General features: G+C 47.3%; 1 protein-coding gene across 1 annotated transcript in view; it reads left to right on the top strand.

Moving 5' to 3' along the window:
* The window catches only part of USP7 (ubiquitin specific peptidase 7), a 161,103-nt gene that overhangs the window by 127,510 nt on the left and 11,993 nt on the right, over positions 1 to 21,600 (top strand). Inside the window, exons 24-27 of the mRNA XM_088466762.1 lie at positions 5,254 to 5,321; positions 6,023 to 6,131; positions 6,211 to 6,288; positions 20,454 to 20,554. Of these exons, the coding sequence (XP_088322888.1) occupies positions 5,254 to 5,321; positions 6,023 to 6,131; positions 6,211 to 6,288; positions 20,454 to 20,554 (356 nt within the window). The remainder of the gene's footprint in view (positions 1 to 5,253; positions 5,322 to 6,022; positions 6,132 to 6,210; positions 6,289 to 20,453; positions 20,555 to 21,600) is intronic.

Raw genomic sequence — 21,600 nt, 5'->3', positions numbered from 1 at the left:
ACAGGTGTGCGGGGGAAGGGTGTTTCTACTGACCTCACCTATATAGATCACGTATTTGTGAGGTCCGTCACATACAGTTGTGTGCTACACGGTGCCATATTGTGGGCTGTTGTTCAGCACACTGGTGAGTGCGCACGTTTTCTTCCTAAGTCATGTCTGAGGAGGAGATTGAGCTCTCCGGGGCTCCGGTATTGTTCTCCTGCAGGCGCTGTTCTGCAGGAGTGGATAGGGAGGATTTGTCACAGGACGGCCTGTGCGGACGGTGCCAGGCGGTCCCTGGTACGTCTAAACCTCCCATTTCGCAGGAGCCACCATGGGCGATGTTTTCCCAGGTGCTGGTGTCCATCGCGGACCGTCTGTCGGTCCCGACTGCTGCCCCTACTAGGACGTTGCCCCAGCCTGCCATCCCCCATTCCCCGGGTGTCCCACAATTATTGCAGACTCCCCCGGGGTCTCAGCCTGTTGGTCCCTATGCGGGGTTGCCAATGTATATTCAGTCCACCCCTGTGGCACAGCCGGCTGTGGTGCCGTTTCAGGCTCCTGTGACAGCTCCTCCACCCTGGGTGGATGCGCTTTCCCACACTGTCCAAGATTTGGCGGCAGCATCTTCGGCTTTTCAGTCGATGTTGCGCAGTGACGTGCCCTCCAGGGCGTCTAAACGCTCAGTCATGGCACAGGCTGCGCATCTTTCGGATTCTGAGGGGTTCTCGGATGATGGTGAGGTACAGGATGACTCAGCCTCAGATGCCTCAGTCCAGGAGGTAGACACTAAGTCTTCCATCAATGTGCGGGCTCTGGTTAAGGCGGTGCGGGCTATTCTTCTGATTGAGGATGAGGCACCCGCTCCCAAGTCAAGGTATCCTAGTTTTAAAAAGGCTAAGGTTACTTCTACAGCGTTCCCCTTGTCTGATCAGTTGACTGATCACATGGCGGTGGCCTGGCAGACGCCCAGTAAGCGTTTCCTGCCACAGAAACGCTTGGCGTCCAATTATCCATTCCCGGAAGCGCATTGTAAGAAATGGGAAACTCCGCCTGCAGTCGATTCCCATGTAACACGCCTCATCAGGAGTGCTACTTTGCCATTGCCGTCTATATCCTCGCTGAAGGATCCTACGGACAGGAAGGTGGAGACTTGTCTAAAGTCTAATTATTCTCTCTCAGGGGCTGTAGCCCGGCCGTCCATGGCCATCTCCTGGGTGGCCAAGGCCATTGAGGGGTGGGCCAACGCCTTGGAGGACACGTATGAATGGATGAATCTCCGGACGTCCAGAGGGCGTTGTTAGGACAGATGAGAGATGCCGCCTCCTACATTGGAGAAGCATCTTTGGATGCTAGCCTGTTGACCTCTAGGGTTTCGTCGGCAGCAGTGTCTGCTCGTAGATCCTTGTGGTTGCGGTCTTGGAGAGCAGACGCGGATTCAAAGAAAGGCTTGGAGGCCTTACCTTTTAATGGGGAATTACTATTTGGTCCGGACCTGGACAAAATAGTAGATACCCTGGCAAAATCCAAGTCAGCCTTCCTCCCTTCAGCTACTACACCTGCTAAGGTCCGGAGCTCGGCGTTTCGTTTCTTTCGGGTTCAGGGCAAGGCAAAGGGTCAGTCCTTCCCGAGGCAGTCCGCACCCAAGACCGCCTCAAAGCCAAAGAAGCAAGCCTGGAGTGCTAGGCGCCCTTCTTCCAAGCCAGAAGATAAGCCTTCTGCGTGATGGGACGGGCCTCCCTCTGGGGGACCCCAGAGTGGGAGGCCGACTTCTTCAATTCGCCCAGTGCTGGCACAATACCACCACGGATGCCTGGGTGCGAGAAGTGGTCTCCCAGGGGTACGCCCTGTCTTTTCGGCACAGGCCGCCTTGCCAGTTTTTTTGCACAAGTCCTTCTCAGGACAAAACCAAGGCCTTGCAGGTTCAGGAAGCCATAGAGGCCTTGCTGACGGCGGGGGTCATTATACCCGTACCACAGTCTCAACGTGGGATGGGGTATTACTCTACGCTGTTTCTGGTGCAGAAACCCAATGGCTCTCATCGCCCCATCCTCAATTTGAAGTCCCTGAACAGGTTTCTCAGGGTTCCCAAATTCAGGATGGAAACTTTGTGTTCCATCATACTGGCGATGGAACCGGGGGATTATATGGTCTCCCTGGATATCCAGGACGCCTACCTCCATGTGCCTATAGCAACATCGCACCAACGGTTTCTGCGGTTTGCTATTCTCCACAACCACTACCAATTCAGGGCTCTACCCTTTGGTCTCTCCACGGCACCAAGGGTATTTACCAAGGTGATGGCGGTCATGGCGGCTCACCTTCGGAGCCAGGGGATACGGTTGCTACCGTATCTAGACGACCTCCTCTTGCTGGCAAGCTCCCCGGAGGTACTGATCCAGCATCTCCACCTGACGGTCGCTTGTCTACAGGCGCACGGCTGGTTGATCAACTGGAAGAAATCCTCCCTCATCCCATCACAACGGATGGTTCATTTGGGGGCCCTGCTGGACTCTCGTCAGCAACGGATTTTTCTGACTCCAGAGAAGGTCTCCTCCTTACAGCTGCGGATTCACAGTTGTCTGAGCAGTGGCAGAGTGTCGGTGCACTCAGCGATGAGAGTTTTGGGGTCCATGGTGTCGGCATTCGACATGGTGGAGTTTGCCCAGTTCCATTCCAGGCCCCTGCAGGGGCTGATTCTTTCAGAATGGAACGGATTGCCACACAGGATCCGCTCTCAGATGCTGGTGTTGTCCTCGGAGGTGCGTCTGTCCCTAGCCTGGTGGCTGCAGACAGCGCATCTCCTGGAGGGGCGCCCCTTTTGGATCCCGGAATGGGTTCTGCTCACGACAGATGCCAGTCTCCGGGGTTGGGGGGCGGTGACAGGCTCCTTGTCACTTCAGGGTCGTTGGTCGGCGGAGGAAGCGATTCTTCCCATCAACATCCTGGAACTGCGGGCAGTATACAGAGCCCTGCAGTCGTCCGGCACCGCTCTTCACGGAAGGGCCGTTCAGGTGCAGTCAGACAACGCCACCACGGTGGCGTACATCAATCACCAGGGAGGGACTCGCAGTCGAGCTGCGATGTCGGAGGTGTCCCGCGTCCTGGCTTGGGCGGAGCGCTATCTTCCAGCTCTCTCGGCAGTTTTCATCCCAGGAGTCCTCAATTGGGAGGCAGACTTCCTCAGCCGTTACGATGTGCATCCCGGGGAATGGTCGCTTCATCCAGAGGTATTCCAACTACTCGTGGACAAGTGGGGGCTGCCAGAACTGGACCTGATGGCGTCCCGTTACAATCACAAGCTGCCTGTGTACGGGTCAAGGACAAGGGACGCAGGCGCAAGTCTGATAGACGCGCTGTCGGTGAAATGGCTGTTTCAACTGGCTTACTTGTTCCCTCCGATATCTCTGCTGCCTCGGGTCCTGCGCAAGTTCAAACAGGACGGAGGCACACTGATCCTGGTGGCCCCAGCGTGGCCCAGAAGGCCGTGGTACTCCGATCTGCGGAGCCTGTCCATCGACGCTCCGTACCTCCTACCTCAACGGCGGGACCTGTTGTCTCAGGGGCCCTGTCTTCACCCGGATCTGGGTCGACTATCTTTGACGGCGTGGCTCTTGAGACAGCCGTCCTGAGGTCTCGGGGCTTTTCTAGCTCCGTTATTACCACCATGCTGAGGGCGCGCAAGCCTGCTTCCGCGAGGATCTATCACAGAGTGTGGCACACTTACTTTCAGTGGTGCGAGGCCAGAAACTATGATCCCCAGGTGTTCCGAGTTTCGCGTATTCTGGCTTTCCTTCAGTCCGGTTTGGACTTAGGATTACGTCTTTCTTCACTGAAGGTACACGTGTCTGGTCTGTCGGTGTGGTTCCAGCGCAGGATCGCTGCTATGCCGGACGTACACACCTTTTTCCAGGGTGTTTTGAGAATCCAGCCTCCCTTTGTGCCACCTGTGGCCCCGTGGGATTTGGCGGTGGTTCTTAGGGCCTTACAGGGTCCTCCTTTTGAGCCCTTGGAGTCAGTGGAGCTCAAGTGGCTAACTTTTAAAACTGTTTTCCTCTTGGCAATTGCTTCTGCCAGGAGGGTTTCAGATTTGGGGGCGCTTTCTTGTCGTCCCCCTTTTCTGATTTTTCATCAGGACAGAGCGGTGCTTCGCACTCGTCCTGATTTCCTGCCTAAGGTGGTTTCCAGGTTCCACATTAATCAGGAAATTGTTGTACCAGCCTTTCAGTCACCTGATCTTTCGGCTGGGGAGACTTCCTTAGACGTTGTCCGGGCACTCCAGGTTTATGTGGACCGGACTAGTTCTGTGAGGAAGTCGGATTCTTTGTTTATCCTCTTTGGTTTTCACAAGAGGGGTTGGCCTGCCAACAAACAGACTCTAGCCCGTTGGCTTCGTTCTGTTATTATTGAGGCTTATATGCAGGAGGGTTTACCTGTTCCAGCCTCTGTTAAGGCTCATTCCACTCGGTCCGTGGGCCCTTCTTGGGCTGCTAGCCGTGGCGCCTCTGCTGTTCAGCTCTGTAAGGCGGCCACCTGGTCTTCCATTCAGACCTTTTTGAGGTTCTATGCGTTTGACACCTTTGCCTCTCAGGATGCATCCTTTGGGCGCCGGGTTCTCCTATCAGCACAGGAGCGTCCCCGCCCTTAGTTGGACTGCTTTGGGACATCCCCAAGGTCACCCTGTGGACCCCTATGGACCCTGAAGTAGAAAACAAGAGATATGGTAAGAACTTACCTTTGTTATCTCTGTTTCTACGAAGTCCATAGGGTCCACAGGGCACCCGCCCTGACGCACCTGGCTTCATATGGGCTCTGTGACTGGTCACCGGTTTTCCGTCTCCCATTTCTGTGAGTATGGTTCTTGTGTGTTCCAGTCTTCCTTCTCTCTGTTTCGTCTCCTCCTCCGGCCTGGGCTGCTTACCAACTGAGGTGCCTGTGGCTCGGGGGCAGGGTATAGGGGAGGTTGGACCCAAGTGCATCCTGGGAGCAGCTAAAAGCTTTAACTCCGTGGTGCCCGAGGATCCAGGATCCAGCTATACCCCAAGGTCACCCTGTGGACCCTATGGACTTCGTAGAAACAGAGATAACAAAGGTAAGTTCTTACCATATCTCTTGTTTTCTTACGCTTTCCCTTGAGATGATTTCCCAAATATCAATGTCAATTTAAAAAAAAAAAAAAATTAAACTTTTGAACACATTTTCTCAACCTCTGCAATTTGACTGCTGGGAAATGTTTCATAAATACCTACAGTATATCTGTGTTGTAATTAATAGGTTGCAAAGACTGTTGCACAAAGACTCAACACTGACCCAATGCTTCTACAGTTTTTCAAATCTCAAGGGTAAGTGCTATGTTCATTCAATAGGAACTTCTAAAGAAAAATGTTGAATAATCTTTGAAAGGTTGTACAGTAACACCACATGTATGGATTCCTTTGGAGTATTCGGTCTATCAGCTTTTATGTGTCAGTTACATTTGGAAGGAAAAGCTTTACATTTTTACACATTTCTGCAATTCCATATTTCCCTTTAGATCAGTGTATGCTCTTCTGGAGATCTTGTGATTAAAATCACAAATGCACTTTGATGAACAAGTCTGGAGATCTGGCCAATGGTCCGTTTCTTTTGTGCTGTGTTCAGCTACATTATGAAAGCAGCCGCCCAGTAATTTGGAATATAGGCATTAAATCCCTTTGTACACATGTATTTGGACATTCACAGATGACCGATTCTGATGGCTATTATTTTTCCTTTCACAGTCCGTTAATGGTTTATTGTTGGCACGTGTACATAGATCATTGATTTGTAGTTCAGATGTATACACACTGCTTTCATGTCACTGCCAAAACAGACAACTTTGTATACAGCAGCTTTGTTTTGTTATATACATTTGTGTTGTTTTTTTGTATCCAGTATTAAAATGTTATTGTTATATAGTTATACACGAATATCCTAAAGCTTGCGTCCCATAGATTCTGATTACTGTATCTCCCTGCTGACGTTATAGTGAACATATTCTGTTACTTACACGTGTAATCTATAGTTACAGGGATGGTCCTGGAAACCCTCTTAGGCATAATTATGAAGGAACTTTAAGGGACCTTCTTCAGTTCTTCAAGCCTAGACAGCCTAAGAAACTATATTATCAGCAGGTATGTCGTCTTATGATGATCAAATTATTATTTTTATTGTAATATGATGGTGTGAGTGACTGTTATTTCTGTGTTCCAGCTTAAGATGAAAATCACAGACTTTGAGAACAGGAGGAGTTTCAAATGTATATGGCTGAATAGCCAGTTTAGAGAAGAGGTAGGTATTGCATTGGCTTCTTGCCTTTTTATAGTTCTTTGTACAGTTATGCTCTTCATGATACTCCAGGGGTAGCTGTATTAAACAGCAGGCAGCTGCCGTTATCTGTACGGACCCGCATCACCTCCGGACCGTGGTGAAGAAGAGTGTCCTGATAACTGCTACATGTAGTAATGCTTGGTTTGCCGAAGAGGGTGAGTGCTAATTCACCTCTACGGCGAGTTGCACTCTCCCTCTTTTGGCATCTGACCAGCGCTTATATAACAAGAAATGAAATCCAATATTGCACAAAAATATCCTAATAGCAGCTTGTCGAATACACAGGGAGTTTTACCACTCTCCCAAAACAAATCTAAATGGTAGGTGAAATGGTCCCAAAACCTGGCGCTAATAGGTTTCACATATAGTAGAAAAGACACAAGTGAAAAGTAAATAAAATTGTGTAAGCCCACAGCAAATGTCCAGATAAAATAAATATCTTACTCTGCAGATAAATTATATGTGCCAGTGTTCAATGAGTCCAATCCAAAGACAATAAGCAATTCTTTTCAATCATGGATCCAGATAGGTTAATAGATACTCTGTATACGGTTCTTCCATAAACTTCTCATACACTTGTAATCTCAAAAGGTAAAAAGAGAGAGTAGTAGTTCAACACCTTTTAGAATAAGAGAACAGTTTTATTCTTGCAGTACACTCTCATCCTTCAATAAAAAAACAGCATTAAAAACTGCCCTTGTGGTATCCCCATGTAGACAGCTTGTTTCAGATGCACAGCGCCTACCCATCCAGATGGAATGTGGAAAATGGATTCCAAGGTCCTGGAAACCAATGGTCACGAGGGGGGTAAGCACGGTCCCTGGCAGCAATTCCGATAGCTTTGGTTGTCGGAAGGTCAGTGCCATTGACTGTTCATACGTTTGTCTGCACATCAGTGCAGATGGAGACATTGCGCCCTTGTAATTTCAAACACATAAGTACTTGGGGGAGAAGCGGTTTCAACGCACATAACTTGTGCTGATACCACTAAACGCCATAACGGTGGTTAATACATCTACTCCTCAGTGGTAGTTATGCAGTTAGGAGTATTTGAGTTTGAAACTTGATTCAAGCACTATATTTTCCTAGGCATCAAAGCTACAGTTCAAAATTTCTAGAACACCCCATTTTTCCAGTTTTATTTAAAGTTACCCAGTTTTATATCTTAATGTACTCTGAAATTAAAGCATGGAACAAATGAACAGTTGGAGATAAACAAAACTTTTGCTTTTTTTTTTTAACAAAATTTAGTCTAAATTCTATTTCATCCAATCTGGGGATTTTGGTACACCTTGGGTGTAGAGGACGCCAAAGCAGGAGCAGGCACGAAATTAAAACTAAGCTTGTTTGAAAACTTTCTCTACCTCCTCTACATCCTGTGAGGCCATAGGACATTATAGGAAATCCATTTTATTTTTGTGTCTCACGTAGTGGGCACATTTTGCTAAGCTGCAAAGCAGCTAGTTTATGTTTTGTTTTTTTCTAATGTTAACATAGGTGTTTGCAGAGTTCTCCATGAGAACCACAAAGCATGTGGTCCACATGCCATGGACCATGGTTGGAATTAACAGCACAGCCCCATCCCTCCCCAGTGTCCATGTCCAGCTGTGTGACACCTTGTTCATGGGGGGAGGGACTGTTAGTGGGGGCCTTACACTGCAGTCTCGACTCCATTCTGGCCAGACATTGTAGCCTGCCGGTCCTCCATATAGCGGGAGTGGCAGTTAGTTGCTGCAGTGCACCCATGCACTACACACTGGGATCTGCCGCCACATCCTCAACACAGCCTCCTATCTCCCAGGGGAAGAATCTGCGCTTCTGACACAGCCTGCACTGGTCTCCTCACGGGTGGTTAGTAGCTACGGGACCATGATCTCCGAGGGTGACTGTTAGTGGGAGCCTTACTCCAATCTGCTCCTCAAACTCAATCAGCTCTAACCACCTGCTTTATTTGTTATTGCACATCAGTTATGGTGTTTGGTCTAAACGTTTGCTCACACAATTGGATGTTCTCTGTGCGGCCACTGCAGCAATCCTAAATAGGAATTGGACAAGGAGACTGGGGGTGTTGGCAGAATCTTTATGTTGTGCGTGTTGACAAGTTTTAATATGGTGTGTTATCACATGATTTCTCTTTCTTTCATCTGGGGGACACTTTTTCACAATTGGGAATAGTGATGGTTGAGGAGCCAGTACTTAATAGAGGAAGGGTTGGGAGTGGAGGAGCTTTATATCCAAAAAAGTTAACTCAAGTGCTGGTAGGAGTAGGTCAGCACTAGTAGCTGTGGTGTTTTTCGCTTTATTTTTTCTCACCACTGCAGTTTCCCCCTGACTGTGTCTGTAGGCCTACCCTGCTTGCTCCTTGCCAGGGTTTGACAATGCTCTATCCAAGAGCCTTGTGACGCTACCAGTAGGACCCCAGTTCCAGTTGGCGTTGTCTCGTTTCTTCGTCCTTATTTTGTGGCTGCCATACTTCTTGCAAGGTTCTTGTCACCTTCTCAATGTGATATATTTTATCCATCCCTAGGTAGTCTTCTGTATCTTGCAAGCTCTGCTTTTCTCCTACTCCAATCAGTTATTCTATGGATACACTGGAGTTGTGTGGAATTTGTCCTCGCCGATGCCTAGGTGGCCTATTACTTGGTCTCCTTGTCGCCACTTTCTATAGGATGATTATCTACAGATTTGAAGATTCTTATCTTCAATGTCAGAAGCAGTTTTGTTCTGTTATCTTAGAGGACCTTGTTGCCTAATTTCCTACCTACAACTAGTTAGTCCCTTGGCGGTGGTAGCTGAGATGGTTTTTCAACAATGTTTTTTTTTTTTGTTGGGATGGTCCATACTGTTTTCTGGATCTGGTTTTTAGAAGCGCTGATACGGTACCTACACTTGTGACATTTGGCCTCATCAGATTTATCTACCAACATCTCTTCTCAAGTTAATGGAATGGAGCTAGATAATCTGCTGTGCACTCATTCCCTTCTCTGGTATGGTCACTGTTGTGTCATGTGGCTTTAGCAGTGGCATACATAGATTTTTTTTTATTTTTTTTTGCATATACTGTAATATGGGTTTCCTCCTAAGGGTAGCTGGATTGTCCTTGTGGTTCTTGTCCAGAATTTGTTGACTAAAACACTTAAGACCCTGTAGGCAGTTGGTTCCACAGAGTAGCCCTCTATCTGCTGATCTTCACATATCTAACAGACTAGTAGAACTCATCTGCTAAAATCTCAGGCTTTGCCGTGGTTTTCGTATTGGCGCAAAACTAGGGCTCAGCTGTCATTCCAATTGGATGCCATCTCACTTCTTTGGTTTGATTGTCTTGTTCAGTCAATATTCATATCTGCTGTTTTTTTTTCTGTGACCATTCGCTACCTTTACTGAGGATACTTCACCTGTCCATCTTTCTCCACTTGTTCTCTGCTGATTTTACTTGGTCTTTTCTGGCATTGGAGATTCCTACTTTACAGTGTCTTGACACTAGGGGCTTTACGGCCCTCTGCTAGCTGGCTGTTTACTTTAACAGGATGGGTCCTACTTTGGCTTTTTTCTCATACAAAGAGGCCTTGGAGCCTGTGTCTGCCTCAGGCCTGTGTTTCTCTGACCGTAATTGTTTGGATTCCGTTTTTGCCCAGGCCTTTTTTATTTTCCATGGCTTTGGGGACATATCTTGCTTGGTGTAGTGCAGGCTCTATTTCTTGATTTTCGTAAATGGAGGTTTTTAGCTCTGCTTATTCCAGTAGACTGGTCCACTTGCGTGAACATGGACAGTTGGTTTTTGCACTTTATTAATCCAGAGTATGTTCAATGCAGGCTCCAAGGTCTGTTCACATTATGGTTCACTCTACCATGGGTTGAGTGTCCTCTGTGTGGAATTACAACGTGGTATGCTTGTTGCTCAGGGCAGACTTCTGGTTCTCCATTCTTTAAATTCTGTTAACTAACTCAGGTTTTCTACTTCAGGGTCCATAGGGTATCCACAGGATACCTTGGGGTATAGGTGATGACGTCAGGCATCGGACACCATAGAGTTAAGTTTTCAGCCTCCCAGGATGCACTAGGGTCCCACTCCTATACCCCGCCCCCGAGCCAAGGTATCTCAGTTTCGTTGGTGCCCGGCTCGGAGTCGGATGCACCTGTTTAGAGGGGGGTTAAGGATAGCCCCTGAAGTTTTCTACAAGGCAGCTGTGGCTGCACATCTGGAGGTACAGCATGGACAGTCATTCTTGACGTCCATGCTGTCTTCCCTACACCCCTGCCGGTACCAGAACGCCGGTACTGATCCGGGGATGCCGGTAGGCATCTGGGGTCACAGCTGGCGGTGACCCCAGATGTTTGGGACCATGGCCGGATTCAAGGGGGACAGCAGGTAAGCGGTGGGTCCCCGCTGGAACATGGTCCGGAGTCCCCAGGCAGGGGGCTCCCTGGGGACTGGCTGCCACGTGGAGCCAGGTTACGGACCTGCGCTTCCACTACCCCCCTGGGACAGCGGACCGCAGCTGAGCGGTGCCAGCTGCGGTCCGCTGCATGCCAGGGGAGCGCGCCTTCCCTGTACACAGCCGGCGCCTCCCCCGCTGCACACAGCCCTCTGCACCTGCCGATTGGCCCTGTGGCAGCGCTCCTCCCCCAGGCCGGCCTCCTCTCTGCTCCTCGGTGGCCATCTTTATGGAAGCATGGTGAACGCTGCTGATCGGTGGCATCGTGGTCTGGGTCCCCCGGCATACCTCTCCTCCGTTGGAACAGGTCTGTGTATGCAGCGCTGTGTCCTACCAGGCCCTGTGTCTGCGTAGTTGAGGATCAGCGCTGATAGTGCAGGGATTGATTTCTTTGCATGGTATGTGACTGCTGCTAGCGTCTGCTGCCTGTACTTTCACTTTCTACTGTCAGCCTTTTCACTGTCCCTGCTCTTCTGCTAAAGCCCTTGCGGTACGGTGATTGCAGGGCGGTTCTCTCACTATACTAACGCGTATCAGTGAGAGGGGTCACATACTTGCCATGTCTGAGAGTGATTTTCCTCTCCTGCTTCTGTGTACTACGTGTAAGGTACCTATAGCGGAGGGGGAGGGTAGCGCAGAGGGGCTATGTCGGTGTTTTTTATTGACGCGGCCAATTACTGTCACGGCTTCGGTACAGGAACTGCCCTGGGCTTTTTTCGCTAAAGCAACCCTAGTGGGCCAGTTAGCTCCACAACCTGCGTTCCCTCAGATGGGATTGTCCCAGCAGTCAGTGGTGTCGTCACCCATGCAGGGGTTCCCGAGACAACTGATGGTACCCCACAGTCTCCCTATTTCCCCTCCTCAGGGGAACTGATGGTACCCCACAGGTCTCTCAGGAGCCTGTGTGGGTTAATTCTCTAACAAGTTCTGTGCAGCATTTGTCAGACATGTTACAAGGGGAGTCTGTTTTGCGGCCTCACAAGCGGCCGGTGGTGTCTGTCCACTCCTTATGAGGATGACGAGGGGACGACCGATGATGGGGAGATTCTGGATCTGTCGGACCAAGAACCTCTCCGTACTAAAGAGTCGGACGCTAAGTCGAAGGTTTATATACCCAGCCTTATTCGTGCAGTCCGCACAGCTTTAGTTATTGAGGATGAGGAACCTCCGGTATCAAAATCCAAACATGCCTTTTTCAAAGATGTTAAGGGTGACGCCACAGTGTTTCCTTTCGGGTCAATTGGTGGACCACTTAGTGGAAGCGTGGAAACATCCTGGCAGACTGTATCAGCCTCAAAAACGTTTAGCAGTGGCTTATCCGTTTGCGGACAATTATTTTGCTAAGTGGGAATCCCCACCACAGGTGGATTCTCATGTGACACGCCTGGTCCGAAGTGCCACTTCGCCCATGTCCTCCTTAAAGGATGCCACGGACCGTAAGGTGGAAATCTGCCTGAAGACCGTTTATTCCCTCGCGGGGGGGGGGGGGGGGGGGCAGCCAGGCCGACTATGGCCATTTGTTGGGTAGCCAGAGCTATGGAGCGCTGGGCTGATAGGGAGGCGTCTTTCGATTCCGACTGTTCGGCTGAACAAACCGAGTTGATGGGCAATCTCCGGGATTCGGCCACTTACGGCTTTAGATATCAGTACCCTGACTTCTCGGTAGCGGCTCGTCGCACCTTATGGTTACGATCTTGGAAGGCGGACGCTGATTCCAAAAGGGGATGGAAGCTTTGCCTTATAATGGAGAAGTCCTATTTGTTCCGGATCTGGACAAAATTGTAGCCACGCTGGCGGCAGCCAAATCGGCATATCTCCTGTCTGCTGCAGTTCCTTCCAGTTCAGGTACGTCGTCCTTTCGGCCTTACAGGGCCCAGGGTAGGCCTAAAGCACAGTCCTTTCCCCGACAGGCTGGCCCCAAGAAATCAGCCAAGCCCCGGAAGCAGGCCTTTTTAATACTTTGTTGCAAATCCTTTGCAGGCAATTACAGGCTGAAGTCTGGAACGCATAGACATCACCAGACGCTGGGTTTCATCCCTGGTGATGCTCTACCAGGCCTCTACTGCAAATGTCTTCAGTTCCTGCATGTTCTTGGAGCATTTTCCCTTCAGTTTTGTCTTCATCAAGTGAAATGCATGCTCAATCGGATTCAGGTCAGGGGATTGACTTGGCCATTGCATAACATTCCACTTTTTAGCCTTAAAAAACTCTTTGGTTGCTTTTGCAGTATGCTTCGGGTCATTGTCCATCTGCACTGTGAAGCGCCGTCCAATGAGTTCTGAAGCATTTGACTGAATGTGAGCATATTTGCCCGAAACACTTCAGAATTCATTCTGCTGCTTTTGTCAGCAGTCACATCATCAATAAATACAAGGGAACCAGTTCCATTGTCCGCCATGCATGCCCACGCCATGACACTACCACCACCATGCTTCACTGATGAGGTGGTATGTTTTGGATCATGAGCAGTTCCTTTCCTTCTCCATACTCTTCTCTTCCCATCACTCTGGTACAAGTTGATCTTTGTCTCATCTGTCCATAGGATGTTGTTCCAGAACTGTAATGGCTTTTTTAGATGTTGTTTGGCAAACTCTAATCTGGTCTTCCTGTTTTTGTGGCTCACCAATGGTTTACATCTTGTGGTGAACCCTCTATATTCACTCTTGTGAAGTCTTCTCTTGATTGTTGACTTTGACACATATACACCTACCTCCTGGTGAGTGTTCTTGATTTGGCCAACTGTTGTGAAGGGGTTTTTCTTCACCAGGGAAATAGTTCTTCTGTCATCCACTACAGTTGTTTTCTGTGGTCTTCCGGGTCTTTTGGTGTTCTTTCTTTTTAAGAATGTTCCAAACAGTTGATTTGGCCACACCTAATGTTTTTGCTATCTCTCTGATGGGTTTGTTTTGATTTTTCAGCCTAATGATGGCTTGCTTCACTGATAGTGACAGCTCTTTGGATCTCATATTGAGAGTTGACAGCAACCGATTCCAAATGCAAATGTCACACCTAGAATCAACTCCAGACCTTTTACCTGCTTAATTGATTATGAAACAATGAGGGAATAGCCCACACCTGTCCATGAAATAGCTTTTGAGTTGATAGTCCCATTACTTTTGGCTCCTTAAAAAGTTGGAGGCACATATAGAAACCGTTGTAATTCCTACACCGTTCACCTGATTTGGATGTAATTACCCTCAAATTAAATCTGAAAGTCTGCAGTTAAAGCACATCTTGTTTATTCACCACCACAATGGCTTTGAAATGAAACAGAGGCCAAAATATGAAAATTCTGTCAATGTCCCAATATTTATGCACCTGACTGTATGACCTCATGTAATGTAGAGCATGTTTTCAAACAAGTTTTATTTTGAATTTTATGCCTGCTTCTGTTTAGCGCCCTCTGCACCCAAGGTATTTGACACAAAGTAGCCACCTTTTGCCAAAGTAACAGCCAAGCGCGTGGTATTCTCTCTTCAATGGAGATAAAATATTGTTTGTGAAGTTCTTCCCAACACTGTTGCAGACATTCCCAAAAATGTGTTGGTCTTGTAGGTGGTTTTGTTTTCACCCTTCTTTCCAGTTCATCCCAAACAAGCTCAATGGTCTTAAGCCTGCGCTGATTGTTTCATGATTTGAAGCATGCCGTCTTGTTCTTTTATTCTAAGATAGTTCTCACACAGCCTGGAGGTATGCTTTGGGTCATTATTTTGCTGTATAATGAACTTTGATGACCAACTAGGCATTGACCCAGGGCCGGCTCGAGGCATGTTCGACCAGAGCGGTCGAACAACGGTGCCACCCAATAGAGGGTGCACCCCTCCCAGCCATTCCTGATTGCAGCGGGATAGTCCCGTTTTTCAGGCACTGCCCCGCTGTTTCACCCGCGGGGCGCAGTGTCCCGCGGGAGTTTGGACACCATCACCACCGCAGCGGGGCGGGCCCCAGAGAAGAACAGATGCCGCGCACATGTGCGTGGCATCCATTCAGTGCAGGAAGAGGGTTGGGGGCAGCCCAGCTACTGACCTAGTGCTGGGCTCGCCCCCAGCCTGACGTTAATGGGAGGCATGCCATACGGGCACGCTTCCAAATAACGCCATTTAGGTGACGTGACAAGCATTCCCTCCCTTTTTTAACTCTATGGTAATTAGGTAATGCCCCCATTATCGGTAGTGTTCGGCTGTGCGCAGGTAATGGGCGCATAAGTCCCATCCTGCACAGGGCACGGCTCGCCCTGTAGCCGGCCCTGCATTGACCAGAGGTTATTGCATAGTGCTGCAAAATGCTTTGTTAGCCTTGTTTGATCAGTTGCTGTCTTGGGATCCAGCAAAAGAGCCCCAGACCATCACACTTCCTCCTCCGTGTTTGATAATTCGGATCAAGGGTTTATTTACTGTGCAGCCACCGCATCCTCGGCATGTTTAGAGTCCACAAAATTTGAAACGACAATGCTTTTACATAGGTGTTTGCTTTTAAAATCATTGTCCTTTTATATCTTTCTATTAAATACGCGAGCAAGCGGTGGTCTTTACAAGTCGCTGCCTAGTAAGCAAGCCCACACACTGAGGAACCATCCTTTCGCACAATGTGCAAAAACCCTGCGTAATGACACAAATTAAAAATGTTAATTCTTCGATCATTCATTCCAGTCTCTAGTAGTCCATTGGCAGCACTTCATGGCCCAGACAAGCCTCTTTCATTGTTGCAGAACAGCTGCACGTTCTTAACCCATTACTTGTTCCCTGAAAGGCCTTTTTTATATCTCAGATGTAAATAATTTTTCAGGTTTTGCTAGCCTAAACATTATTTTTTAATTATTAGTAGCAATTTGATACTTTTTGTACCATTTCAGGTTATTAGCTAGTGTTGAATTTCTTGAATTTCAATAAACCTGAAAAAAATTAAGATGTTCTAAATTTTTAACTGGTAGTGTATTACTATGTGCTACATACAAATGACTAACTCGCAGGCACTACTAGTTTATTTCAACAGAAATATAGATCAAAAACACCATGATCTGTCCATATATAAAGTTCCAGCAAGCATAAATAATGTATGATTCACTTGAGTCTCTCTTCCTTATGTCCTTATGTTTCCCTACTTTTTTCTCTTTAAAATAAATCAAAATAAGGGGAGAAAAAAAACCTTCATCTGGTAATAATGCACTTGACTATTAAATTCCAAGTGTCTCACTACTTTGTTGGTATTAGAAAGTAGAAATCACAAGGTGTAAAACGGCCTCTAGTATTAGATAACAAAATAGTCCCCTCACCAGCGTAGAGTAAATAAAAAGAACCACCTCTATTATGGAGGAAATTAAAGATTTAACCAACCCCCGTTTTGGTGGAACTCTTATTACAGTATCCAAACTTGTCACAAAATCTCTTACACACTGTCAATTTGATTTACAGTTTACTTTCCAACAATAGGTATGATATGCAAAACAAGAGAAAACGCATCTAGTGTAGCACATTCTTTTATATAAAAGTAGTAAGCTTTAGTGGATGCATTCACATCTTAATATAGAAAAACAAATGTCTTGACTCAATGACACATCAACGCCCAGCCCAAACCCATGGCCCTGGAAACAAGGTCATAGAAGGATTATATTTCCCAAATTTCATAACACTCACTAAGCAGGGATTTTTCAAAATTCAACTCCTAAAGGGCTGAAAAGGGGTAAAATTTTCCTCTCGACTGTGGTGATTTGGGTGACTAAGCAACATGGTCCAAGTGCTGCGTGACTGTAAGCTCTTTGTCTGGGATGAGAGTACCATGGCACACAAGGGGCGTTTTGAGGCGCTGAGCAGAGCCCTCAAACCCATCAGGGACAAAGACTGAGAAATGGGGGGAGTCACCGTGCTGTTAGCTGGAAACTTCCTGCAGACTTCGTCAGCTCAAGTTCCCCCCGGTACTATTGGCTAAGTTAAGGCGTGCGTCAAGGCATCATATCTGTGGCCCCTCATCTGGAAACACACTCAGGAGAATTGCCCAGTGAACCCTCATGTTCATCCTGAGTCCTCCTCAAAATAGGGGAACAGAGACTATCCGAGGGAAAGGTGACCATCCCTGTAGGCCTAGGCAAAGTAGTGAAAAGACTAGCAGACCTCACAGCCAGAATATACCTTGATGTTGCCGATATCCCCCAAAAAAGTCCATGGACTGGCTCTACGATCGTGCCATTCTGACACCCTAGAACAACACGGCTTCCGTCATTAATTACACACTACTTCATTTGAGAAGTGGCAGTACAGGTCTGTGGACTTTGTAGTGAAAATGGATGACGCGGTCCACTACCCTGTGGGGTTCAACGCCCTCAACCCTCCTGGCCTCTCAGCCCATATGCTTATCCCCGACGTGGGGATTTCAGTGATGTTGCTGCTGAACATCAATCCACCCAAACTCTGCAATGGCACCAGGCTGCAAGTAAAGGCCCTCCACAGGAATGTCAGAGGCCACAGTGTTCACTGGCTGTGCTCGAGGGGAGTGGGTGTTCATGCTATGTATACCACTCATACTATCAGAGTACCCCTTTAAATTCAAGAGGCTGCAGTTCCCCCTCAAGGTCTACTTTACATTGGCCATCATTAAGTCTCAGGGACAGTCACTGAGGGAGGCAGGGATGACCTGAGGGGGGACTGCTTCTCACAGGGGCAGTTCTACATGGCCTGCTCCAGAGTTAGCTCACCCAGCAGCCTGGTGACACTAGCACCTGAGGAGAAAACCGCCAATGTAGTTTACAAATAAATCCTCAAGTAGAGCAATAAAAGGTTTATATACGTCTTATAACCCACCTTCAATACATTCATATTAAAAATAAAGTTTTTTTTTTTTATTTTTAAATCAATTTATTTAAATAATATACTACCAGACTCCTTTACCCTAGAGACATACAATGAACTAAGCATATAAGTTAGGTGAAAATGTGATGAAGGACATGGAAATAGTAAATAATGAAGGTCTACCCAGGTGAAACCGGCACATCAGCTAGTAAAAAATACAAGAAAAACTCCATACAATTCCATAAAAGAGAATTTGTGTAAGGTGGTCGCCTACCAGACAAAGAAGAAAATCACATACACTGAAGTACCAAAAATCATGGGATAGATGCCTAGTATTGTGTAGGACCCTCTCTAGATCGTTGAAAAGCATTAACTTGACTTGGCATCGATTCCACAAGTGGACAGAAGACCCCTGGAGAGAGAACCAATGCCGTTTGGATAGCTTCCCAGAGCTACCTGATATTTGTAAGTACCACCACATCCCATTAATGCTTGAGGTTCATGTTGGGCGAATGGTGTGGCCACACCATTCATTGGAACTCTCCAGAATGGTCCTCTAATTCTGGACAACTTGGGACCGATGACACGGTGCATTATCCTGTTGGAATATTCCTTCATTGGGGGGGTACATTAAGTCTTATGAAGGGCTGCAAATTATCATCAAGCAATGCAATGTTGCAGTTATTGGTCAATGACATGCTCAAGCGGACCAACGGACTCAACCTATGCCACGTGAACACACCCCACACCATTATGGAACCACCACCAGCCTTGTTAACAACTGGGGTCCATGGCCTTATGGGGTCTGCGCCATACCCGAACCCTACCGTAAGCCTGGAACTACTGGAACTGTGATTCATTGGACCACGCGTTGCGAGCCTTCCAGGGTCCAATGAGTGACTTCATGAGCCCAGCTTGAGGAGTTGTCGGGTGTCAGTGTTAACAGAGACACTCTAGTGGGTATTTTGCTTAGATATACCATAGAAGTTAAAGACCGCTGCACTGACCTGCTGGATATTTGTCTGGTACCTCCTGCATTGAATGTGTATATGATTTGAGCCAGTGTCTGTTACCACAGATGGTATTGGCCCCAATCATTAACCACCTGTGGTCTGCTACTGCGCACTATTCACGGTAGGTGGTAATGCCTTACATGAGGTATTCCCGGTACACACGTGACACCGTAGATCGTGGAATGTTGATTGTCCGTACAACTTCGGAAATGGAATGTCCCATCCATCGAGCACCCACCATCATGCTCTGTTCGAACACCAGTAATTCTCTTCGCCTTGCCATCAGCAGTTTAGCCAGTGTTCAAACTGACTCACACAAGATGTCAGATTACAACTGATGCAGGTCTGAGCATTTCCATGACATCACAGCACCTACCATTCCCTTAATGGAAACAATGCCCGGGAATTCCATCCAGTTTATGTGAAATCGATAAGATGGTAAATCATCTTGTTGGTATATGGTCCTCTTCACCTGCTGATTTTTTTCACCTACGCGTTTCTGCTAAACAGAAGCCTTCTTCAGGGTCCATAGGGATCCACAAGGATCCAGGCACCAAACAGTTAAAGCTTTCAGCTCCCAGGATGCTTTGGGTCCTCCTCCAAATATCCCCTGCCCCTAACCACAGGCCTTCAGTTGTTCCTTATGGTACGGCAGGATTAAGATGCACCTTTGTAACAGGGGACTGTTCAGGCAGTCCTAAGCTTTTTTTAGGTTTTGTTTTCTGTGTTTTTGGGTAGGTAGTACTAAGTTTCTGAATTAAGACGCATGTGCTGCAACTCCATCTACCTCCGCTGGGCCACAACACCTGTAATAGGGCGGATCACGACTGAGCTTGCTAGCAGCGGTGCTGGGACCCGGACTGCAACCGGACGCACGGAGATGTCAAGGTGGTTCCTCACTTACGGGGGGAATTGCACGCGGCAGTCCTTGCTTCTGACGCCGGAGATGGATCCAAAGCCGCTGCAGTCAGGGCCCGGAGCATCCGCGTCCTCACTAGACCGCCGGGGCCTTATCTGACGCCGGGGATCGGCGGCAGACGCTTCTGCTGCCATGAGGCCAGCGTACCCTGCTGGTTGATGCAGCTTAGGGGAGGTAGGCGCTCTCACCCGGCAGCTCCTCCCCCGACTCTCACAGAACCATCAATATATATCCATTTAATATCGGATATGGCAAGTTTACTCTGTCCCTATATGCCAATTCCCCTTTAAGTGCTGTACAGCAGCCCAAAACCAGTTTATAATGATGCAGACCATTTTACTAACACTTGGAGTGACATGGATAATGTCTGCTTTACAGCTGGCCCTTATGACGTTCAAAACTTGTGTTATAAGAGTAATTTAGTTTTGTTACTTTTACAACCTCATATTCTGTCCTGTTCTATATGCTTCCCCCTCTAAAGGGCTTGTCCATTTTTAGTTAAGTTTAGGCATTTACCCCGAGATATTATATAGGAGTCACTCTGTTTGTTCTACTGCAACTACAATTCATGGTAGATGATTTCCTGTTTGGTTCTTGACTCAACTGCACTGAAACACATACCTCATGCATTTAAGAAAACCATATTCTCCCTTCTCAATAATAGTACCTTGGTCGAGGTACTTGCATGCAGCTGCAACCTTTGCTGATTTCCTTCAGTGTTAATTGGATTTCTCTGCTTTCCCTGCCTGTGGGCAACCTTAGTTATCACCTGAACTACAAGTAAAGTACTTTATATTTGAAATGTCCACCAACTTTTACTACATGATCCTCTGTGTGGCATGAGAAAATGTTAACTGCTCCCTTCCCTTATCCGTTGTCATATTAAACTGGATTAACATTGGTTTAGTGTTCATTTTAAAATCAGCATTTTTTTTTTTCTTATTACTAGTATTAACACTCTGCATTTTCTTTATAGGAAATAACACTATACCCAGACAAGCACGGTTGTGTACGTGATCTTCTAGAAGAATGTAAAAGAGCTGTTGAACTATCTGAGAAGGGATCGGGTAAATTAAGGTAAAGGGTTTCAAAATCATAATTCATTTAGTCATTTGTTTTTGTCTTGTTTTTTTAAGATTATAGTCCCAGTATGGTGTTTTATTCATTGGGACAATGTATATACATTAGAAAAAAAAGATCACTGCCAATAACATTGCTGGTAATCGTCAGTGGCGTGGATTACCACTGCACACATACCTGCAGCTACACTGGCCAAACCTGTAACTCCATCTTCTTATAGTTTTGTCTTTATGTTCCCACCATAATCGAATACATACTCAAATGCTTTAAAAGCTTTAACTTTATTCTAGGTCTGTACAGATACACATGTTGTGTAGTACAAAGATGAGGCGTACACAGTGCCCAACCAGTACTGTTGGAGTGGTCCACGTTGTGTTATGTATAAACCTGTGATTTTGGGATAGAATACTTAAGGTGGGTACACACCTAAAAGAGATATGTGCAGAATCTCGTTATAGTCTTCCCATTCCCATTTGCCCATTCCTCAAGGCAAAACTGCTCCAGCTCCTTCATGTTGGATGGTTTCCGTTTGTGAACAGCAATTTTCAAGTCTGACCACAGATTCTCAATTTGATCGAGATCTGGGTTTTGACTAGGCCATTCCAACACATTTAAATGTTTCCCCTTAAACCACCGGAGTGTTGCTTTAGCAGTATGCTTCGGGTCATTGTCCTGCTGGAAGGTGAACCTCCGTCCCAGTCTCAAATCACAGGCAGACTGAAACAGGTTTTGCTCAAGAATATCCCTGTATTTAGCACCATCCATCTTTCCCTCGACTCAAATCAGTTTCCCAGTCCCTGCTGCTGAAAAACATTCCCACAGCATGATGCTGCCACCACCATGTTTCACTGTGGGGATGGTGTTCTTGGGGTGATGGGATGTGTTGGGTTTGCGCCAGACACAGCGTTTTCCTTGGTGGCCGAAAAGTTACATTTTAGTCTCATCTGACCAGAGCACCTTCCTCCATACATTTGTGGAGTTGCCCACATGCCTTTTGGCATACTCAAATCGTGTTTTCTTTTTATCACTAAGTAATGGCTTTT

This window comes from Taudactylus pleione, unplaced genomic scaffold, assembly GCF_031769625.1.
Source record: "Taudactylus pleione unplaced genomic scaffold, aTauple2 ptg000066l, whole genome shotgun sequence".
NCBI classification, from domain to species: Eukaryota; Metazoa; Chordata; class Amphibia; order Anura; family Myobatrachidae; genus Taudactylus; species Taudactylus pleione.
The sequence above is the reverse complement of the archived record's forward strand: the minus strand, read 5'-3'. Positions and strand labels throughout refer to the sequence as shown.